This window comes from Lasiodiplodia theobromae (assembly GCF_012971845.1).
Source record: "Lasiodiplodia theobromae strain AM2As chromosome Unknown scaffold_28, whole genome shotgun sequence".
In the NCBI taxonomy this organism is placed as follows: domain Eukaryota; kingdom Fungi; phylum Ascomycota; class Dothideomycetes; order Botryosphaeriales; family Botryosphaeriaceae; genus Lasiodiplodia; species Lasiodiplodia theobromae.
The window spans coordinates 564681-581489 of record NW_023336486.1 but is presented as its reverse complement, the minus strand read 5'-3'; the positions used below and the strand labels follow the sequence as shown (position 1 = coordinate 581489).

The 16809-nt window shown below is 55.5% G+C and overlaps 7 protein-coding genes across 7 annotated transcripts; 5 read left to right on the top strand and 2 right to left on the bottom strand.

The window, feature by feature from the left end:
• Positions 1 to 149: 149 nt before the first annotated feature.
• Positions 150 to 1883, top strand: LTHEOB_8805 (Mfs maltose permease; the record flags this gene model as incomplete). Its single annotated transcript, XM_035518323.1, has 1 exon — positions 150 to 1883. The coding sequence occupies one exon, from the start codon at positions 150 to 152 to the stop codon at positions 1881 to 1883; it is 1734 nt and encodes a 577-aa protein (XP_035370110.1).
• Positions 1884 to 2407: 524 nt separating this feature from the next.
• Positions 2408 to 4693, bottom strand: LTHEOB_8804 (Swi snf family DNA-dependent ATPase ris1; the record flags this gene model as incomplete). The annotated part of the gene is made up of 2 exons (XM_035518322.1): positions 2408 to 4568; positions 4629 to 4693. 2 exons carry the CDS (start codon positions 4691 to 4693, stop codon positions 2408 to 2410), a joined length of 2226 nt encoding a protein of 741 aa, XP_035370109.1.
• A 1650-nt stretch (positions 4694 to 6343) lies between these two features.
• LTHEOB_8803 (Major intrinsic protein) lies at positions 6344 to 7570 on the bottom strand (the record flags this gene model as incomplete). The annotated part of the gene is made up of 3 exons (XM_035518321.1): positions 6344 to 6837; positions 6889 to 7189; positions 7238 to 7570. The coding sequence occupies 3 exons, from the start codon at positions 7568 to 7570 to the stop codon at positions 6344 to 6346; spliced, it is 1128 nt and encodes a 375-aa protein (XP_035370108.1).
• Positions 7571 to 8496: 926 nt separating this feature from the next.
• Positions 8497 to 10565, top strand: LTHEOB_8802 (Zinc finger RING-type protein; the record flags this gene model as incomplete). Its single annotated transcript, XM_035518320.1, has 2 exons — positions 8497 to 10337; positions 10490 to 10565. The coding sequence occupies 2 exons, from the start codon at positions 8497 to 8499 to the stop codon at positions 10563 to 10565; spliced, it is 1917 nt and encodes a 638-aa protein (XP_035370107.1).
• Positions 10566 to 12181: 1616 nt separating this feature from the next.
• On the top strand, positions 12182 to 12691 carry LTHEOB_8801 (uncharacterized protein; the record flags this gene model as incomplete). The annotated part of the gene is made up of 1 exon (XM_035518319.1): positions 12182 to 12691. One exon carries the CDS (start codon positions 12182 to 12184, stop codon positions 12689 to 12691), a length of 510 nt encoding a protein of 169 aa, XP_035370106.1.
• Positions 12692 to 13361: 670 nt separating this feature from the next.
• On the top strand, positions 13362 to 14375 carry LTHEOB_8800 (Viral a-type inclusion protein; the record flags this gene model as incomplete). Its single annotated transcript, XM_035518318.1, has 1 exon — positions 13362 to 14375. One exon carries the CDS (start codon positions 13362 to 13364, stop codon positions 14373 to 14375), a length of 1014 nt encoding a protein of 337 aa, XP_035370105.1.
• A 99-nt stretch (positions 14376 to 14474) lies between these two features.
• On the top strand, positions 14475 to 15726 carry LTHEOB_8799 (Cmgc mapk protein kinase; the record flags this gene model as incomplete). Its single annotated transcript, XM_035518315.1, has 5 exons — positions 14475 to 14480; positions 14532 to 14579; positions 14843 to 15026; positions 15088 to 15164; positions 15217 to 15726. The coding sequence occupies 5 exons, from the start codon at positions 14475 to 14477 to the stop codon at positions 15724 to 15726; spliced, it is 825 nt and encodes a 274-aa protein (XP_035370104.1).
• Between the last annotated feature and the right edge of the window lie 1083 nt (positions 15727 to 16809).

Here is a 16809-nt window from a genome sequence, read left to right as displayed (position 1 = left end):
GGGAAATTTCCAGGGCGGTGACGGATTTGGGCCGGCAGAATGCTTCTCCCCTCACCGCTCTCGGCCGAGCCGTCTCCGCAAACTTGATCATCCAGAGCGTCATCACGCCTCTGCTGCTTCCTCACGCCATTGAACGTCTTCCTGCAACAATGCAGGCCTCCCGCCTCGCACTCCACAGAATACCTCAGCTCCGCCGCCCCTTGCGCCCCCCCAGCATTTCTCCGCGATCGCCGACCCCGCGCCCCTTCACACACAACGCTCAACTCCTCATCCTCGCGCGCTCGGTGGGGCCGCGCCCGCAGCTGCCATTCTTACACCCTTCGTCTGCCGCCAATGCATCGCTGCGCCGCCGCCAGCCTGTCGGCCAATGGCAGATTGCGCGCCTCTTGACGACCGAAAGCAAACAGTACATCAAGGAACAGGTGTGGCTGGCGGGGAAATGGACCATCTTTTTGTGGACGTCCGTCGGCCTTCTTTTCGTCGCCGCGTTTGGTGTGCAGAATGAAATCTTCGAGCGCCGGACACCGAGCCCGCCCGAATGGAGTGTCATCAGCCGGATGAACTACCGGAGCGCGCGCGCCCAGGAGGACCCGGAATTTTGGCCCTCGAACATGACGGATTGGGCGAGTGCTGGGAGCATGTACAAGGGCGTGCTGGAGCGCCTGGAGGACCCTAATATTGACGGACAGGACATCAAGGAGCAGGAAGAGGGTGGACTTCTGGTCCCAGGCGTAGGGAAGGCGGGCCTGGATGTCTCTGCCAAAAGCGAAGCGTGGCGCCGCGGCTATCACGAGGTTTTGATGGGCTGCGCGAAGGCCGCCGAGCATCTGGAAGGCTGGGTCAAGGATACCACGCGCCGCATTTGCTTCCCACCGGACGTGGTCATTGGGCCTTCTAATCCGAACCCCCGGCCCTGCCCGCCGTATGCGCACGAAGCTCCCTTGGAGCAGAACTGCGTGACTGCTTTCGAGCCACCGGAAACGTTCTATATGAAGATCATAACCACCAAGGGGTTCTCGACGTCTCAGAGACTTGACGCTGCCCTTGCATATGCCGACTGGCTTGACTTGCACAACTTGCCTTCAAGTGCTGCCGAGATGTACAGCTGGGCATTTGATATTGCCACCGCCGCCACCCCGGACGTTTCGGACGTGATTGATACTACTACCGGCATCATCCGCGACGGTCCCGGCGCCGCTCGCGTCTCCCCAAACATCACCCGCGCCGCTACGGCCCTCGCTACGCACTATGCCCGCCAACAAGAGGTCAACAAAGCCCTCCCAATATTTCTCTCTGTCTTGCGTGCCCGCCACAACGCACCTTTGTCCCCTTCTACCGCTTCATCTTCCAGCCAGGCCGACTCGGGAGTACTCGGCACCATACGTTCCATCATCAGGCCGCCGTCCTACCCTCCACCACTCCCCACCGGCGACGAACCTCTTACGCGTACGCCCGGAACCCTCTGCGATGACGCCGCGCTGAAAACGTACATTGGTGAAATTCTCTTCGCGACCAGTCCATCTTCGCGCGACAAGGGTCTTTCCTGGACGCGGGACGCAATTGCTGACGCAGAGTCTGGAATTTCTCTGAACAGTAAGCTTGACGCGGCGGACAAAGAGAGGTGTGCACAATGCTTGGAGGTGGCATTGGGGAATCTGGGGAAGATGGCTGGTGTTCTCGCCCGTGAAGAGAAGGAGAAGAGAGAGACGAAGAGTTCAGGGTGGTCCTTGTGGGGTGGTGGTAAAAAGGACACGAACGGCCAAGGGGAGTGGGAAATCGAACATAACAACTTGCAAGAGAGGCTCCGGAAACTGAGGATGGAGGGGTTGAGGGAGAAGTTTGCGAAGGCTGGCAAGGTTGCGGGAGGCACGTGGTTAGGATAATTTGTATGGGAAAACTTAGTTAACACGCATCTCTGGTCTGGAAAATTCTGAATCTTGGGAGGGGCGTAAATGGGCGATTTCGGTGTTGGTCTTATCAAGCGGGACTCATCCTCACTACTGCTCGATACCTGCGGTATCCCAAATACACATTTACTTCGCTCAATAGAGGTCTCGTTAGCTTTGTGACCTTATCGGTCTGCTCTCTTCAGCCGAGGAACAGAGACAAGGGACCTCAAGGGCTATACTGGACACAACACCAAGCAAATCTCCAACCCAGACTGATGGATACGATTTATTACTAACTAATTTGGCCAAAAAAAATGTTGTCTGACGTATGTCCGAGATGGCAATTTCAGCAACAAAGACGAGTGCCGAGAGAAGTAACAAGCATATTATTTTTTTTTCTTTTCTCTTTTCTCCTTGTGTCCAAGAAAGCATCAAATGACATGGTGGCCGTAAGGTTCTCTCGTCATATCGTGGCTCAAGAAAAGAAAAAGGGGGAATAAAGGAATGTTTTTTCTGCTTCATGGAACCGACATCATGGAGCTTGTTTCGTAGCCATGGTGTTCGCCGTCATCCTCGCTCGTCTCCCCCTCGTCCTCATCGTCTGATTCCTCCCGTTGCTGGCTCCTGGCCACCTGGGTAGCCAACATCACCAAGGCCTTGCACTGATCACATCGCCTCCAGCCCCTCCCGGCCAGGTGGGCTGACATGCGCGCACACGTTGCGCCGCCGTGGTCGTCGCCTCCTGCGTCACTGGTCATCTCGCTCGATGCGATAGTGGAGGGAGGGTTGGGCGGTGAGACTGGCGGTGGTGGCACGTCCATGCCGGCCCAAGAGACATCGATTATAGGAGGCGGCGGCGGCGGTGGTGGCGGCGGTCCTGTTGGAGGCATGGGCGGCAGCAACATTGTTTTGTAGGGATTGGGAGACAGTTTCGGGATTGGCATGTTGTCAGGTTGGGGATCAGGCGGTGGTGGTGGCGGCATGTGAGAGTCCGATGGATACGAGAAGTATGCTACGGGTGGGGGTACCGGGGCTGGCGGAGGAGGCGGGGGTGCTGGCGAAGATGTGGTGGTCATCGGCTGAGGAGGAGAAGGAGGAAGAGGAGGTGGTGGTGGTGGTAATATTTCAACCATGGCTTGTGGAGGAGGAGGGGGAGGGGGAGGAGAATTCTTGATTGGGAAATTCCGCCTCATAGTTGGGAACGGGCCGAGAGGCGGCATGGGATGAGAAAGGTGTGGGCCTGGCGGAGCGGGAAACCAGCAATCGGTAGGTGGTATGCTGCTTTTCGGACGCTTGGTTGATTTCTTCTTCCTATACTTCCTCTTCTCGAGCGCAGACCCTTCGATGCCGGGCTTGTCGTCTTTTGAAAGAGACTCTGTCAATTCTGGATGAGTCCATCTGATGAATCCCGGGTTTCTGTCCTGGGGAAAGGGACTATGAGGCGGCATTGGTAGCATCGGTGGCTGCTCAACTTGCTTGTGAGGAGCTTTGTTGGCTTGGGTGTTCCTTGCTGTCCCCTCATAAGTCATGATTGGCTCTGCGGAGTCTCCAATCTTCCTATTATCTTCCATTGCGACAATTTGTACTCCGGGAATTTCCGGTGGAGGGGGTGGTGGAAGTGGCGGAGAAGCAGGCGAGGGACGGTAGGGGATCTCAATGATGTGTGGCGGCAGAGCACCGGTTTTAGTACGCTCTGGATCTACCATACGAGGCTCCCGACTGGGGCGGTGCCGTGTCTTGGGAAAGACAGAGGGCGAGATGTTCGTGGTAGACCCAGGGGCTCGAGGGCTGGCGGAGGGACTCGGTCGTTCCAGCATGGTCATCTGGTCCGATTCAGGGATTGATGCAGTCACCGCATCCGGGGACTGGGGGCCATGCCCACTGTAGGGCGCAGGCTCTCCCGGCTCATCTTCAACGAGCCAGTGCGTCTTCTCACTCCCAGAGTTCAAGGAGGGGTCCAACTCAATGACCTCGGCATCAGAGCTCAACTCTGAACAGTACGCCTCGCTTTCATCTTCCACATTCACACTCTCCGGCGCCATTGGCATCTCCAGAGAATCGTTTCCGCCTTGTCCCATACCATGGGAAAACACTTCGCCAACAGCATCGAGAATTGCACAAGCAAAGATGCTCTTCAATCCTTTGTCCAACTGTTGGTCTCTGTCGAGATTTCCGCCGTTCACGTATTTACGAATGGCGTCAGTCATGTGGCCATCCATCCAGTCGTCTCGCTCTCTCAAACCTTCATACGCAGACTCCACGTCGTGTAGCACGACCCACGGCGGTAGCATCTGCCCCATTGCCTGCGCTTTCTCACGTGCAAGCCTACGCAGGCCGTCCAACTGGTGGACTGTTGCAGCAACATAGGCAAGTAGAGCACGACGGTGCTCTCGGCTCTTCTCCTCGTTGGATCCACCAGGATGGTCGCGAGGGCTCGACGAGTTCAGGGTCTGGTATTCTCCTGTGTGGAGGTAATGCACGAAAGTATGAGCGACGTCAGCGTCGACGTCGTGGACGCAAACGAAAGGAGTCGTGGACTGCCCGTGAAGCTCTGATGCCGCGCGGTTACCCAAATGGCGCGAATTGCAGAGAATTGACGGCGGTATCAGAGCTTGTGGGATGAGGTAGGGAGGCGCCGCAGGACCGAATGACAGCCATACTGGCCCACTGGCATATGGCCTTTGCGCTTGAATGTTAGTGACTTCGCTACGGTTATTTACTGATCAGATAGGTACGTACGACAATCGGGGCTGGCCTTTAGGGAAAGTGGAGAGATCAAATGGGAAAGACGTTGTCTCTGCCATCTTGTCCTTTGGCTCGTCTGCACTCCCAGGATGGAAGGCCTGACGTACTGTCGCGGGAAGGTTGATAGCAAGAGCACTGGTGGGTGAATGGGAGACAAATACGCGATGAGGGGAAGTTTATGTTCTTGATGACCACAGAGCAGCCTTTCAGTCAATAAGTATGCCCCTCGTCGCCCGCGGCTGCCGCCGTTTCCCCGCTTCTTACGCGCCTTGTGCACTCTTGGTGCTCATTAGTGCCACGATGGGAGCCTGCTGTCGGCCGGTGCAGCCTGGTCAACAGCCACTTGAACGTGCATCCAGCTGAGGAAGCACAGGGTACTTCTTTAGGATTGGACGCAGTACCGACGCTTACGGCTGCTTGCATGGCTTCTGCCTGGTTCTCTTGGCGACAGCCTTGCTCATGAATTATTTTCTCCGGGAAAGAATAACTGTGACGAGACCTTTGTGGAACGATGGCGTAGTGCGGGGAACTCGTTCGTGTGCGCAGTCCGGACAAGGTGTGGAGACCCTCACTACCGTAAGATCGGTGCTTCGCCCAGGCTACGTCCGTGGGATACTATGGCAATTCACCTCATCCTGGGGAAAGTTGAAGTTTAGTGGGGGTAGAAAAATTCTTGTAGATCATGTACTTGGTCTTTACTACTTACGAAAGATCGTGGGAGAGGTAAAATCGCCGGTCGTATCCTTAATCCTTCGTTGTGAGGAAACCAGCCATGACGGGATAATAATCGTCAACCAAAATCGGACGATAATTGGCATTTCGAGATGCTTTTGTTCTTGCCTCGTCCGCCGAGTACCTTTGGGGGCTGGTGAGGGTGTTGCTCGCGTCATATTGGAGCAGCAGAGAGCCAGTGCTAAAATCGGTGATTTTATCTCATTAGACTCAAAGGTGATAAACTTACTGCATCCCCCTAATATGAGCTAAGCCTACAGCTTATTTTCAATGGCCGAAGTAATATGATGTCTGATAGTGAGGAGGGCGGATCGTTGGGCTTCTATTGCTGTGCCACGTGGGAGATAAAAGGCGGAAAGACGATTCTGAAGGCAGTAGCGCGAACGCAGGGTGCCTTACCTTGTGTTTCAGTAGCACTGAAGTCCTCATTGTCTGAGGTGTAATGCGTCTTTCTGCGTCTGGAAATGTCTCGTACCTGCTTCTGAAACATCATGTACATCATTCCTGCAGCAAGACATTAAGCAAATGCGGCCGTCAGCACCGAACGAATGCGGCCGACCGAACCATTCCAAAAGTGGCGTCCCTGCTCGACTTTCGCTTCATCTGGTAAAATCCCAGATCCTTGCTGGCATGCGTAATGTGGGAAGTAGATTCGGCTACAGGGGAGAATGTTGCACAGAATGGAGTCAATACAAGAGCGATATCTCTGGGTCATACCTGCTCTATTGTGTTTACGCAACGGTCTCTCTTGTCCTCTGAAGCGGATAGCATTCTTCCCATTACCATTAATCTATCAGTGCCGGTTCCAAGACAGACTCACGCCAGATACATGCTGCATTAGTGCGATGGCAGTGTGGTACATCAGCAACACCGTCAAGTATCTCCACTGGGCCAATTCAACCGAAAACAAAACGAGGGGCAAGACCTGTCTTTACCCGCCTTTGCACAACCCTTGCTGCAACCTTCTGGAAGCTTGATTAGCGTGGTAGACCCAGATTCCCCTCTTCCGCACCTGGGGCTTTGTTATAAGTATCCTCACCCAAGGAGTGATGAGAACGGTGGTCGGGGCTAGTGGAATATTCAGAAGCCGTCTGTCCTGCGATTGACTGAAGACGAGAGCGGTTCAGGTGGCCACCTGTAGAGGATGGCGTTGGAAGTGCAATTGTTGGGGCATGTGGGGTAACGTAAGCCTCGGTGGTTCCGTCGTAGCCGGAGGAATGATGGCCTCGGCGTCCGGCACCAGGGTCCTCGTCCGGGTAGAAAACTTCGGCATCTGGCTTGTTAAAGTCGGCTCCTGGATTGGCCGTCTCGTACTCGAGTGCCTTGATCAGACGGTAAAGTGCGACAGCCAGGAGCGCGCCCAACGCCGGGCCGACCCAGTATATCCAGTGGTAGCCATTGAAAGTGTGCAGAATGACATCCGGGCCGAAGGACCGGGCGGGATTGAGGCTTCCGCCAGTAAAGTAGACGCCTGAAGCAATTAGCACTCACTCAATACGTAGGCATGGCGTGAGGCACATACCTGCGAGTTCTGCGATGAAAAGGCACAGGCCAATGCCGACCGGGGCGAGGAAGGTGCCCTTGTGCTTCTCGGCAGCCAGCATGAAGATGGTGAAAATGAGCTGGGCAGTGAGAAACATCTCAATGAACAGGCCGCGGACGATTGACGTATCAGGGCCAAGAGTGGTGCGGACGTTGAGAGGCCCTGGGAAGAGACACGAGACGATGCCAGCAGCAGCAATGGCGCCAACCATCTGTGTGAGAATGATCAAGAAGCCCCTGATCCACCCAACGGCTCCGATCAGGCAGAGTCCGAGGGTGACCTTGAGGAGGGATCAGCAGCATACGGCGAAGTGGGGGAGAGCACTCACTGCAGGATTGAAGACCCCTCCCGAAATACGGAAGAAAACCCAGACGTTGACGGCAAGAGAAAAGCCAAAGGCCAGGCTGATGTAAAGGAGGACAGCCACATTCGGCTTCTGGCTGCTAGGAGGAGCAGTGTTGGCGACCTGAGTTGCAGCGAAGGCGAAAAACAGGAAGAGAAAGGTGCCAGTGAACTCGCCCAGCATGGCAATGATGTGGTTGCGCATGGCGGGCGGCAGCCAGCTGAGGCCGTGCACGCGGCGCGGCGGAGGGCGTTCGCTGGTCTTGACCCTCATGCCGGGCAATACGATAGGGTTGTCGGCAGGCCTGTTGATATTCATGGCGGCTGAGGTTCTGCGCAAGCAGAGGCCGGAGAGCTAGATAAAAGGCGTTGGATCCCACGAGAGACGCGTCCGTATTCCCAGACGGCAGACGCGAGCAGCGGTCGACTCAGGCGATAGGATGCACAGGGCTGAAAGAAAAATCGTAAAGGGAGGCGTAGGTGATTCACAGGTAGCAATGGCACAAGGAGCGTGGAGGGCAGAGCAGGGAGAGAGAGCGGCGTGGTGGATTAGCTATGTCTACGTGTCGACGCTGCGAGGCAGGTGCCATTGCGCAGGCGGGCAGGCAGGCGCGCGACGAGGAGTCGCTGCCGCGGGGAGTCGCGGTGGTGATAGTGTTCGGTGGTTGGGGGAGGGGCGCCGGAGCCAGGGCGGGGGCGGTCGAGCCCCCCGAAGGCTTGGCCCGACGTTCACGGGCGGGCGGGCGATCAGCTTCAGGCGCTCTGTGCCCCCGGCTCCCGGCTGCAAGCATGTGCGCGATGATGACATGGGAATGCGCAACGAGCGGCATTTTAGCTGTGGCGCGGCGCTTATTCGTGCAGTCATGTGCTGCTCTGTGTCGCATGCAGCGGCGGCGTGGGCTCAGCTGCGGCGGTGCGCGCTGCCCGACGCCCGCCTGCATCTGCTCTGCATCACCGCGACGCCAGACGCCAGCCTGCGAACCCCTGCCTTGTCTCGTCTCGTCGCGCCCTCGTCGCCTGCTGCTCAGTACCTCCCGCTCGGTGCTTCTCGTCACTGACCCACGTCGCCTACCGCGACGCCCCGCTCGGCCCTGCCCCGATTGACGAGCCGTTCGGCCCTTTCTCCGCTCCATAACACCTGAGATTCCCCAGATGCTCACCCGACACTAAGCTCCAGCTTCCACCCAGCGGTCCTGTATATCGCTGCGGCGGGCTAACGCCTGTCGCCACAACCACCCGCCCCCAATGCGCCCGCTCCGCCTGCTGCTGTCGCTGTCCTCGTGCGTCCTCGCCGTTACCCTCATCCTCTACATCGCCATACCCGCCCGCGACGCCCATGTTTCCTCGAGCCCGCCCAAGAAGAGCAAGCTGAGCGCTCTCTTCTCCCTCTCCGCCCCCGCTCTGTTCCCGCCTTCGGCCATCATCAGCTTGACCGACGACAACTCCACCTTCTTCCTCGCCAGACCTGCTGCGTTTGGCCCTCCGCTGCCGTCCAAGGGCCTCAGCGGTCAACTCTGGACCGGCAGCGGCTTTGGTGGTGACACCCTGACCCATGGTGGTCTCGCTGCAGGCGTCGACGGCGAGCTTGGCTGCAGTGACGTGCCAGGCTGGGACGAGAGGCGAGGCAGGCTAGCCTCCGTTTCGCACTTCGACAAGGCTTCGCGAACTGCCAAAGACGCAGACGGCTCCAGGCAGGATCGCCCCCGACGCGGCCTCTTTGGTGGGAAATCACGCTCCCAACCCGTCCCTAAGCTTGGAGCGAAGCCGCTCGACGATGACGGCACTGACGACCATTTCCACCGTGTTCTGACCCACAAATCCAACGCCCCGTCATCGGGCAAGGCTGTCTCCGAAACCAGCGACCACGCAGATATCCAGTCACTGCAAGAGAGCGCTGAGATCGCCGGCAAAGTTGTTTTGCTTCGCCGCGGCGGCTGCGGTTTCCTGGAGAAGGTCAAGTGGGCTCAGCGGAGAGGTGGGGTTGCCGTCATTGTGGGCGACGATATCCGTGGTGGCCCTCTGGTCACAATGTACGCGCGAGGCGACACTTCCAACATTACGATACCCGCTTTGTTCACTTCCCACACTACCGCTCATCTGCTATCTTCGCTCGTGCCCTCGGGAGGCCTTATTGAGAACTTACCTGCCGAGGATTCACTGAAGCTTGGTCTCGGGAAGGCAAGCAAGCCTTCAAAGAGTCCAGCCAGCGGCCCAACATTTACTTCCACTTCACCGGCTTTTCAGAAGACGGCAGGACGAATTGCATCCAAGAATCTCGCCAAAGACGCGCAATCCCCCAATGGAAAAGTTCGGAGTGGTGTGACCACGCGAGAGAAGCACGGCTGGATCCGCTCGCTTCTTGCCATCTTTGGCACTGGCTCACGGAAAGAGTCGACTGTGGAAGAAAGTAGAAGACCTCCTAGTAGTGGGAACATTGATTGGATCCTTGTGGAAGATTGGGAAGACGAAGCGCCGACAAAAGCGAAAACTGCAACTTCTGCCGTGCAGAAGACTGGCTCGACGTCCTTAGCCACACCTGCGGAGTCTGCTGACGATTTTGTCATTGGAGTGCAAGACTGGAGGGATCCCGACTTGCTCCCCCCAAAGACCGAGCTTTTGGCGAACGAGAATCCAAGTACGCAATCGACCGCAAAGCAGTCTTCTGGTGCCACATCCTTAGCTGGTGGCAATGTGCTTCCCGGAAGCGGAGAGTATGCCGAGCTTAGCTCTGCCAACGCAAAGTCTAAAGCTGCTTCTTCGGACAGGAATTCGGCGGCAAAGGAAAGGGAGCAGGACAAGCACGCCGGATGGTTTAGCAACATGCCATGGAATAAGCAGTCGGACGCAAAAGCAAAGGCTTCCATACAAGCATCTCCCGCATCGTCTGTCAAACCAAAAGTCAGCTTGAAGAGCACTCCAACATCCACAGAAATTGCCGCTCAGAGCAATCTCCCTGGCGCTCAACCTGGTTCTGACAGACATGAAGGTCTTTGGGTGACTCTGACGCCTACAAGCATGTCAAACAGTCCCTTTTTTGACACTTTGCTTGTGCTTGTTGTCAGCCCCTTGGTCACTCTGACAGTGGTGTATGCTCTCCTCCTCCTGAGGTCTCGGATCCGGCGGCGTCGCTGGCGGGCTCCGAAGTCCGTTGTTGAGAGACTACCAGTCCGCACATATCAGACGCTAAGTTCTGGCGATAGCTCGTCATCAACTAGCCCCATTGCTACACCCGCGGCAGGGAGCCCGCGGACACCACTGCTGCAATCATCGAGTTCGTCTCACGCCAATACTTCGCGAAGTCGGCCAAGGAGTAGAACGGCTGGTGACGCTACTTCGCACAGCGTCGGCCGCTCGGCCAGCCCTAAAGAAAAGGCTGAGACAGGTCTCGCAGCATGGCGCCGCAAGTATGGAGGTCGTCAAAAGGAGTGTGTCGTCTGCCTCGAAGAATATGTGGATGGTGTGAGCAGAGTAATGAGCCTTCCTTGTGGCCACGAGTTTCACGCAGAGTGCATGTGGGTTCTCAGGTCTCCTAATTCATCATCCAGATCAACACTGACATTAATAGAACTCCTTGGCTGACGACGCGGCGACGCACGTGCCCAATATGCAAGGGTGACGTCGTCCGCAACCTTGCATCCTCATCTCAACCTCATGCATCGAGTTCGTATTCTTCCCCAAGCTCACGCTCTCCCCCTCCCTTCCACGGCTCAGCACGTCCTACATTTGGCACGCGCCAACTATCCGATGACGAAGGAGACGACTTCCAAGACGAGACTGCGCAGACACGGAATGACTCCCCTTCCGCTGCACGCCCGATCAGCATTTCCAGCATGGAAAGCATTGGAGAACATGACCTTGAGGGCGGAGATCGTGATGCTCAAGACAGCGGCGTGATGTCATGGGCTCGGGATGGATTGCATGAGCTGCAGTCATGGGCCGGCAGTTTCTGGGGTAATCGCAACGGACGAGGAACAAGTGCGGAAAGATTTGGCGACGAAGAATTCGACCGGAGCCGATAAGTGTATGTCACGATTGCAGTATCTCTTGTTGCTCAAGACCAGGTACAGTCACGAAAGAGGAAGACGGCACAGGCGAAGTCATGATGGAACAGGGCAAAATGTAACAGTCCTGGCGGCTCTCTGCTCATATTTTTTTGGACATTTGTTTTGGCGTCCCATGTCTACATCGGAACGCATATCTACTGCCCCGCTTTCGTGCTCGAGCTGCAGCTTGAGAATTGGACGGGTTCGATGGCGGGATGCTTGGGTCTTCTTTCAGAGGCATCCCCTTTTTCGAGCTTTCCTTACCTTTGACGTTTTCTTGTTGAGTGCCTGCGTTGGATTTGTTTAGCATGGCGGCGGCTGGGAAATCTTATAGGCACTGAAACAGTGCGTTGTTCAAGAGTCTTATCCTATTCCCAGGGTCAGTTCGCCAAGTATCGCAATGCAACGGAGCGAGCCGAAGCTCTAGTTTAGAGGCATGTACCGAAGTCCCTGACAGGCGTTTCATATCTATATCTGCAATGCCCCTTTGTTACATTATTCCACGAGCAACCCTGCGAGTTCTTGGGGAAATCAGTGCGGCACTAGTTGAACCTATCACAGATCCATTGTCGGGCGGCTCGCTTGGTGAACGTCCGCAGCATGGTGACGGTCTAATGCAGCTGGCCAAACTCCAATCATCTACTGCCATGCTATCTAACGTGCAAAGCTGTACACTGAGACATACAGGTGAAAGTGTTATCGGCGTAGTTCCGGCTGCAGGGTCCTCGCTACCGGCACTCATTCACGAACCCTTTGCGGGTACAACTACCCTCTTCTGAGACCATCCAGCGCAAACTTCGACATCCACTGAAACACAGCTGTCCTACCTCGGCCGTAACAAAGCAACCTCAACTTCAACCTCACCCTCGCACATAGCCTCAGACAAGATGAACGGCTTTATCCCTCTCACGATGAGCCCCAGCGACAGTGCCACGGCCAAACTCTCCGGCACCTGTGGCTGCACTGCCGCCAGCGACATCCGAAGCAACAGTTACAACGGCAGCTCCGTCCAGAACAGCCACAGAGCTACCCAGACCATCAGCAATGGCACCAGCAACCACAGCGCCACGCAGACCAACGGCCACATCTCGGACATGGTGTCCCGCTTCCACTCAAGCGCCCTGGCCGCCACCGAGCCCATCGCGGACAACAGCCACGTCAGTTCCGGGGGCATGCGTGGTCTCTGGACCAAGCCGATCACGGTCGAGAGCCTGACCGCCGAGCTCGAAGAGGAGAGGCGCAAGCACCGTGAGGCAGAGCAGACGGTCCGAGGACTTTGGGAGGAGCTCATCGAGAGCAAGGTGGAGGCCAGCCAAGCGAAGAAGGAGCTGTTCAAGGCGCAGATGGCCCTGTCAGACTACGAGAAGAAGGACTCGGCGAGTCAAGAGGATGCTTGATGGGCTAGGTGCCTGCGCTCTCGCGGGATGGTGGGAGCTGGGCGTATACTATGAAGGATGGTTTCGGTATTAAATGATGAGGGATATGACTTCTTTACGGCATTTGGGCGTCAAGGGCTGGACGGCATGATACCACGATAGATTGCTACTGCAGTTTCCACCCCTGGAGATGCGATCAAGTTTTCTCGGGACTAGCGTGTATTGTTTTTCGCCCATGTTATGGGTATTTTAAATCATCGTCTGGACGTGAATGTAAATTGACAATTCCACACCTACATCCGCATAGCCGCCTACAAACGTGTTCATATCGCGGTGTGAAGCAAGCATTGCCTCAGACTCTGCAGCCACCCATCCACCGTTTGCTTCCCATCAGAAGTGCTGCAATCGATGGGGAAGGCGCACGGGGAGAAGTGACTGCCTTTCTGGGCCGCCACACTTGCACCTGTCTTGGCGGCAACTCCTCGCACCGTTCATATACCCAACCTTATCAACTAATTTGGCCCTTCTACGATCCTGCATCACCCTCGCAATGACTCGCAGTGACGCAGGAAGCGCACATCGCAGGCAGCGTGCGACACCGTTGCAGCGTCATCAGCAGCACGACCGCCGCCAGCGCACCTCTCTATCATCTGCCCTACCTTACAGGCCCGCTCCACGTGTTGCCGACACGATGCGTCCGTCTTCCGCTCTCGCCCGCCGCTCACCCGAGCGCAATGTCTCCTCTGAGCGGCGCCGCGACGACGGTCGAATCCAAGAGCACGGAGGCCGTCGCGAGCTTTTCGATGACCGCGGCCAACGCCTCTACAAGCAAGAGCCCGGTGAGCAAGATCTGCCGCGCAGCAGCTTCCTTCAGCAGCAGCAGCAGCAGTCGCAGCAGAACCCGCAGGCCCGCGCTCACCAGCTGGCGGGCTATGAGCGGGAGCGGCGCCGTGAAGACGAGCGGCGCCTCTCTACCGGTCCTCGCGAGCTCATCTCCACGCGCAAGAATATCCCGATGCAACTCGCTGGATCGACTGAGCAACTGACGCGCGCATTCATCCACGAGGAGAATCGTGCTGTTGAGTTGACTCGCCTCAACGCCGTCGTCGTGCAGCGTAACAACACCATTGCTGAGGCTAACCGCCAGATCGAGCGTCAGGAGGAGGAGATAGCCCGTCTCAAGTCGACTATCGCTGGCCGCCTCGATAGGCCCATCTCATTTGAGCGCCGGAACGCGTTGGCGCAGAAGAACGAGGAGCTGGAGAAGATGCATCAGGCATTGGGAAGTAGGACTGAAATGGCGGTTGCACTGCACGACATCTGCAGCCGCCAGCAGGAATTCCTCCGCTCAATCGGCGGTGGTATCTACGCCGCCGATGATGGACGGAGGATGCAGTTCAATGCGTGGATCAATGGCAGCGAGCTCTACTTGGCCCACGTGAAGAGTCAAGTTGCCTTCGAGACGAACTGGGAGGATACGCTACGGAGGGCCAATGCAGTAGCTATCAAAGAGATCGAAAAGGCTGCCAAAATTATTGCTCAGCAAGCTCTTCAGCACGTAGCTCAGCCGAGTGGCCTCCAGGCTGTCCATCAGTCCGGCACCCAGCATACGCAGCATGAAGTCCAGCAGGCAGTCGAGCAGCTTATCCAGGAGACTACCGAGGATATTGACAGAAAGTCAAAGGGCTCGGGTTCTCTTGGATGAAGGCGCTCATGAATTTGCACAAGCAGTGCACCTCCGCAGTGCCATGACTAGAGGTCTGCGAGCCTGGATTTGGATCGAGAACCATTCGAAAAGATCACAATGGAGGTAAGCACTCATTGAAGATAACTTTTTTGCTCATACTAATTCGGCATATAGTGTCACTGCAAGAAGGTTATTAGCAAGGAAGAAAAGCCTCCGGAGGTTGTGAGTCTCTTTTATGAGTAGCTAAGAGATAAAGATGATAATGCAACAACTTCCTACTCATCCATTCTGCGATGATTTCAGAATAGTGCCTGCCAATATCTCCCACGACGTGAATCTACGAAGACTGTGTGATGAAAGCTCTATTCCCCGAAGAGTTAGTTTCTGGCATGGGTTGAAACAGTCTTGTTTCACTTCTGAGCATTTTCAGAACCCGAACAGGCAGGGACCGTCCTTTCCTTTCACAATGTCTTAATCGCATTCAGGGTTTTCAACTGCGCATAAACAAAAGACTCAAACATCTGCTGTTCCTACAAATCTGCCTCTCACTCTACATCACAACCAAGGTAGGAGGCACAATACCACAACGGCCGACTGCTCCTTCATTCTTTCCTGGCTTCAGGAAGATGGATTCTGTACCTCTAGCGACCGTTGCCAGTGTGAAACAAGGTGAGCCTACAGCCATGAATCTTCTTTCCATCAGCTAAGCCTCTGACAGTATTCTTTCCAGATATCACTGGCGAGAAGAACCTCACAGACAAACCGATCAAACGCAGTCTGGACTTTGGCACCGCTAAAAAGCGAAAGGTATGCCGACTTCTTTGGGTTCGCGTAGACAGTGATGCTCACTTCTATCCAGGCTTCTGTTGACAGTGAGGGTCTCCTCGCATACATTCGACAGAACGAGAAGAAGTGCGTAGAATCCGAAAAGCGAATCAACAAGGAACGCATAGAGAATTGGAAGCAGAAGGCAGTTGCGAGCTTCCAGGAGAATGTGCAGCTGAGCCTTGAGATTGCCCACCTACGCAGCAAGAACAAAGATCTGGAGACGAGCAACAACGAACTGAAGAACAATACTGGTGCGGACGATGTACTGAAGAGGGAGATGCAAACCGACCTGTTTGTGCTCCACAAAGTCTCTTCTGAGCTTATGGAGCTCTCAGCCATATCTCCTCCCACGTGCTTGAAAGACAATGGGAGGGCTGAGCAGTGGAAGGAACTTATGGGAAGGAACGAGGCAATTCTGCTGCGAATCAAGGACAAGCTCTCGCCAAACTTGCCCAAGGGGCTGTCCTGGGAGAATGTGGTCGCGTATGTTATGGAATCTCATATAAAAGACTCAGAGGAGGAGTCCACAGGTTCGGAATGAGGGAAAGCTGAAGCTTCAGGCAGTGCGAGAGTGACTGCGTTTCTGGGTATTGTTGGATTCACACGACCCTGCACAAAATTTACAGAATCAGGCGTTGGAAAAGAGCTCACCTTTCAAGCTCTTTCTTGCTACCCGCCATCACCACTGCCAGGGTCAGCTACAAAATGAGCTTTACGGTCTACTCATGGTTCAAATTAAGTGAGCAGCTAAACATGAGCAGCTGAAGGCACTGCTCCATGCCTAAGTAGACTTAAAAAAAGATTCTTGAGTTTGCATGTGACTAATATTTTTCTTTCTGGTGCCATGGGCAAGGTTACTGTTTGAATCATGACGGCGTCGTTCAATCGGGTCTCAATTTCGCAGCCGAAGGCATGAGTTGCGGAAAGGACCTCGGTGATTATGGATTGAACCCTAGAAGATACAAGGGGCCAGCGTTGCTGAAAGGACTTGGTTGTCCAGTTTGAAGTTCGTTGCGCCGGGGAAGGGATGCTGTACCATGGTATGAGAGTCTCTACTAGTCATACCGGGCCAACCGTCGTTAGGCAGGTATTGACCATTTGACTGCACACATCTGACTGCACTGCATAGTATCAAGCCTATAAGATAAGCGATTCAGCCCCGTTTTTTCTTGTTTCCAGTACCAAACCCAGCTCGATTTTGAATCTCGCAGATGAGCAGCCCCTCTTTAGCAATGTCTCACGAAATGGAACACATCACTCTCGAAAACCTTGTCCGCCAGGCAGTGAGTTCCGAACTCGCACGCCTCAAGTTCGAGGCCACACCAGTTGCGACGAAATTGAACAAAAGCTGTCCCCAATGTGGCAGTGGCCTGGGTGGCCAGTCGGAATCCTCTACAAACGACCTTATGGCCGATATGCGGCGCGACATCAAGTTCATCTCGGAACGACTTTCAGCCATCATGACGAAGGAAACAGCCGGAGCCGATCGAATTACGACATCTAATGAGGATAAGCCCATGGTCGCCACTTCCGAACCTCTGCGTCGCGTTCCCACTAGTTGTTCGTCAGCAGGGTCGTCAGGAAGTGGTCATGAACTTGGTGGAGCCGGACAGTACCAAGCCAA